Source organism: Octopus bimaculoides, chromosome 7 (genome assembly GCF_001194135.2).
Source record: "Octopus bimaculoides isolate UCB-OBI-ISO-001 chromosome 7, ASM119413v2, whole genome shotgun sequence".
NCBI lineage: Eukaryota > Metazoa > Mollusca > Cephalopoda > Octopoda > Octopodidae > Octopus > Octopus bimaculoides.
Genome location: NC_068987.1, coordinates 12,443,220 through 12,448,910, shown reverse-complemented (window position 1 = coordinate 12,448,910; position 5,691 = coordinate 12,443,220). Strand labels below are relative to the sequence as shown.

Sequence of the window (5,691 nt, the reverse complement as noted above, 5' to 3'; positions counted from 1 at the left end):
TATATATATATATATATATATATATATATATATATATATATATATATATATGTATGCATATATAAACATAAATGTTTGCTTTTATGCACCATATGTCTGTATGAGAGGTCCTCTCAAGATAAATGATGCAGCATCCTGCACCCAGACAATATATCTACATTAAGTTGGATGTAAAACTTGCCTTTTGACATTAATTCTGCTTCTGTCACAAATAATAATAATAATATGTGTATGTATGTATCATCATTATCATGATTCAACATCTGCATTTTTTTTTTCTATAAGAAGGTCCCATAGAAGATGAAAATCCACTTGGTGTATGGGACTATGAAGGAGGAGAAATTAGGATGAAAGGAATGAATTTACTTTAGACTTGAAAGAGTTCAGGTTGCAAGAACGAGGGAAACTATGAGAAGGAAAAAAGTTCCAAAGTCTGGCAGTTTGAAGGAAAAACCTATAACTATAGAACGACTTCTTTATTTAAGGGAGCACAACAGCATTTGAATGAAGATACTGTGATTTTGAGTCAGGCATGAGATTGAACAATTCAACAGGCTCCAGTTAGCCTGAGGGCTGTATTAGGCTCCAGTGTCTGCTTGGCAAGATTTCTATGGCTAATGCACTCCCCTATGTTAACTGTTTTACAGAGTGTATGTATTGGGTGCTCTATGCAGGGCACCAACACTAGTGAAGTTACCAAGAAACCCACAGGCCAAGACCCCTTGACAGAGAAGGATTGCAGTATTGAGGGATGTGGCTTTGTACCAGGTGCTGTAAGGCTAGAATGTGTAAGTGGAACAGAAACAGGCATCTTGCTGTAGAGGAAATACATGGATATCCCAGCAGGAGAGGGTAGAAGAATGGTGGAGACGAGGTGTCAGGATATGCCCTCAAGGGACAAGAAAGTGGATCGAGAGAATAGGGACAGAACTGAGGAAGGTTGAGTGGGTAGTTAGGTTTGCAAGAGTGTGAAAGGAGACTGCTAGCTGGTTGAAATGAAGACAGAGGTAAAAGTATGTATCTATGTATGCATGTGTGTGTATGCAAACGTGCACGTGCACACACATACACACACACACACACATACGCACACACACATGCACACGCATACACTGATATTTCTGAGTCACTTCTTACTCAGTTATAACTTTCTTTGTCCCTAATCCCTTTTCTTGATTAATTCCTGCTTTATTCAGAGGGATCTCAGACCCCATTATTTCTTTTTTTTTTTTTTCTGTTCATGTATTATTCTTGCCTCATATTACTTCTTTCTGAAAAATTTCACGAATATTCGTTGAGAAACGGTGAAGTTGTGTCAAGACAAACGAAGAATTATTGATGCATCTATATATAAAAAATTTAAACAAGCACACACCATCATACACACTACACACACACACACACACACACACACACACACACAGGTACACACACACACACACACACATGCAGACACATCCATAGCTACAATACTAAAATGTCACTAAATATACAAATGACATACTAATATACTTGTGAACTATTGATATTTAATGTGACATATAAACATACATCAATATACATGTATGTGTCTATTCATATATCTCCGTTGTTGCTTGCTTCTTGTGTTCTTTACTTTCCTCTTGTGTTCTCCCTCTCTCACCAACTGTCTCTTTCCTACTACTTCCTGTCTAAATGTTGTTTTCCTCATTTGTTACATCTAGTTTCTCAAGCACAGACGATATAAAACTCTGCCGTCTTTCTTTTTATTCCCTTCAGTCAGCTTTAATATGAAGAAAGACTCTTTACACAGCAACTTCCACTTTACACAGCAACTTCCCTGTATCTTTCTTTCACTATTCCAAACAATACAAGTTTTGTGGATGTTGACCAGAAGTCTCTGGATTCTGTTTTAACAAAACACACATATACATTTAGATATAACACGCACACAGACACACACACAGGCACACACGTAAACAAGTCCGCCTACATATGTTATATAAAAATATAATAATAATATACTGCACATACACACATAGGCAAAAATACATTAATGCATAAATATATACATGTGTGCATACTACATGAATATATTATTTTCATAAAACATGAACATATATGATTCGTTATATCTGTATGAATTGGCATGCAAACATAGAACAGCTAAATTTTATGCATATAAGTTTATACAAAGATATACATAGTAATATTCATTTCATGAATCAATAGCTGCGTTTCACAAAATTAAATTGTATTGATGTACAGACACATTTGGTAAAAATAAAAAAAGAAATACAGTGATAAGTTTATAATTTCGAATAGAAATATAAAGATACATAAATAGCATTATTCACAAATATTACTAAAAAAAGAGTGATAGGATGTTGATGACAAAAGCAACAGCAAATCAGTGTATCTATTCAACTGATTTATAGTTTATATATTCTAGTTCGGGAATGTTTTAATGATTTTAAGATTCCATGGTATAATGAGCCAACTATTTTTATTCAAAAAAGGAACCTTAGTGAAATGAATTTTCTGTACTTGTACACTGGCTCCTTTTTATACCAAAAGAAGTGCTATTTTCCATCAGTCTTTAAATAAATATTAATAAGGTGATTGAATTTCTTATTTTAGGATTCCAGAAAATATGAGTATGGAATGAAATATTGTTTTAAAACTATTAGTAGTAAACCCAATAAAACTTTTAGTATTTGGTATAGCAGCTATACATTTGTATACTGATTTTGACTAAACAGAATCTAAAGCCCATCCCCTTTTAGGACTAATATAATTACAATTAATCATAATTACAATACGATTCTTCCTAGAATTCTTCCTAATGAAGTTATATTATGGACTAAATTAGATGTGATGGAATAAGATAATTTTATGGCATTTTTCATAAAAATCCAGTAGAATATCTGGTAGAGAGAAAATTTTTCCCTAAGAATTGAAATATTTTTGTCAGAAGTTCCTACTTAAAATAGAAAAGAGATTTGTACACAAACACACACACACACACGTACATATATACACTCTCCCCATATATATGCGTGTTTCTGTATATATATATATATATATGGATATATACTTATATGTATGTATCAGTAAGTGTTTATGTATGTGTATGCATGTATGCTTGTGTATGCCATTGTCTTGATGTCACATGATGGTTGGAAATAATTCTCATAGTTGATATTTGTTGATTGTTCCCAGTCTTCCATACAATTTTGCTTTATATGTAAAAATTTATTAACTGATCAGCATATCTGGTATGGTTCTTTAAAAATGTAAATTTGAAGGTTTCTAAAAATTATCTCCCTTTGTCTTTATAAGTCCCTAATTGCAGATTGCGTTTTACTGTTTTTTTTTGTTGTTGTTTTCTGTCACCAACTCAGAGTAAATGTCAATGAATTAAGAATTTATTGTGAACAACATTCAAGACTTTAACTAGTATGTATGCGTGTGTGTATGTTATGTGTGCATATATATGTGTGTGTGTGTGTGTGTGTGTATGCTGTGAGTCATTCACTAAATCTCACACTAAACACTTTGCTTGATCATTCTTCTTGATCCATGTTTTTCCTACCGGCACTAACCAACATGACTTAATTTTAAACATCAACTGCATTATATTCATGATTTAAGAGCACTTCATAAGGAATGTAAAAAGCCCATATTACTCATCACGATCTCAGCATTTAACAATCAACAGAAAAATTTGTGATCCCTGCTGTCTCTCGTGAAACACTTTCATGCTTTAATCGATATAAAATATTATTTACACATTTTGTTATTAGAAATATGAATTTGATTTCATCATCGTTCATCATCATCATCGTTTAATGTCCGCTTTCCATGCTAGCATGGGTTGGACGATTTGACTGAGGACTGGTGAACCAGATGGCTACACCAGGCTCCAATCTGATCTGGCAGAGTTTCTACAGCTGGATGCCCTTCCTAACGCCAACCACTCAGAGAGTGTAGTGGGTGCTTTTACATGCCACCAACACGAAGGCCAGTCAGGAGGTACTGGCAATGGCCACACTCGAAATGGTGTATTTTACATGCCAACTGCATAAGAGCCAGTCCAACGGTACTGGCAACGAACTCACTCGAATGTCTTTTCATGTGCCACTGGCACAAGTGCCAGGAGAGTGACGTTGGTAACGATCATGCTCAAATGATTTATATGTCTTTTTTCTTTCTTCCTAGATTGTTATGAACTGTATCGAAATGGTATCCGAATATCTGGAGTTTACCCAATTAAAATACCAAAGGGTTCAGTTCAGAATGTTTGGTGTGAGCTGGAAGAAGAAAACAGTGGGTGGACTGTCATTCAAAGAAGAAGGGATGGTTCAGAAAACTTCACACGGAAATGGAATGATTATGCATTTGGTTTTGGTAATGTTAACGGTGAATATTATTTCGGTAATGAAAATATTCATAAAATGACTAAGAGCGGTAATTATACATTGCGAATAGAACTTAGTGACTGGGAGAATGACACTGCTTACGCTCAATATACATCATTTTATATAGACAGTGAGAAAGATGGCTACAAGTTACACGTTAGTGGTTATAACGGCACAGCTGGTGATGCCTTAAATAAATACCACAACGATATGCTGTTTAGTACAATAGACAAAGACAATGATGAGTGGACAGAGCACTGTGCATTAAAAGACCGATCAGGTTGGTGGTTCCGAGCATGCGGGTTTAGCTCTTTGAACGGATTATATACTGTAGGTGGTAAAATTGATGCAATACCAAATGGGCTGATCCGGGGTATTATTTGGTATAACTGGAAGAAGGATTTTGGTTATTCTCTGAAAATGTCAACTATGAAAATAAAACCTTATGCTGGTGTACTACTGGATAGCGAGAAGGCGAAAAAAGAACTAAAGGAGGAAATAAGGAAAAAAAATTCCACAAATGAAGAACTAGGAATGTTGACAGGTTAAACAGAAGTTTAAACGGCACAAAACTTAACTGAATGAATATTAATACTTAAATCCATACAATGTGATTCACAAACATAATTCTGTTTCTACTTTCGATATATCTAAACCTTTGAATAAAAGCACAACAAACCAAAATGTACAAAGCATTTTGTTGAGACATACTATATGTTTAAAGGATAATCTTCCTTTTATTCTTTCATTCTTTTACTTGTTTCAGTCATTTGACTGTGGCCATGCTGGAGTACTGCCTCTAGTCGAACAAATCGACCCCAGGACTTATTCTTTGTAAGCCTAATACTTATTCTATCAGTCTCTTCTGCCAAATTGCTAATCTACAGAGATGTAAACACACCAACATCGATTGTCAAGCGATGGTGGGGGAACAAACACAGACACACAAATATATATGGCGGGCTTCTTTTGGTTTCCATCTACCATATCAACTCACAAAGCTTTGGTCGGCCTGAGGCCATAGGAGAAGGTGCCATGCAGTGGGACTGAACCCAGAACCATGAGGTTGTGAAGCAAGCTTCTTACCACACAGCCATGCCTGTATATTTATATATAGTATGCTGTTGAGGAAATAAATAAAAATAGTGTACAAGTGTATATATAAACCTATTGAAGCATATATATTTCAGTAATAATGTCAGAGTTCTATTGAAAAATATATTATGTTGGGTTATTTACATACATGCTCACTCAAATATATTTATACACATACATCATATATATATATATA

At 34.6% G+C, this 5,691-nt stretch overlaps 2 protein-coding genes across 6 annotated transcripts in view; one reads left to right on the top strand and one right to left on the bottom strand.

Annotated features, from left to right (window-relative positions):
- LOC106869749 (fibrinogen-like protein 1) overlaps positions 1-5,676 on the top strand; it is a 13,638-nt gene extending 7,962 nt beyond the window's left edge. The window contains exon 4 of the mRNA XM_014915612.2: positions 4,201-5,676. Coding sequence (XP_014771098.1) covers positions 4,201-4,949 — 749 coding nt within the window. The 3' untranslated portion in view covers positions 4,950-5,676. The remainder of the gene's footprint in view (positions 1-4,200) is intronic.
- The window catches only part of LOC106869747 (soluble guanylate cyclase 88E), a 142,281-nt gene that overhangs the window by 28,675 nt on the left and 107,915 nt on the right, over positions 1-5,691 (bottom strand). The window lies entirely within an intron of this gene.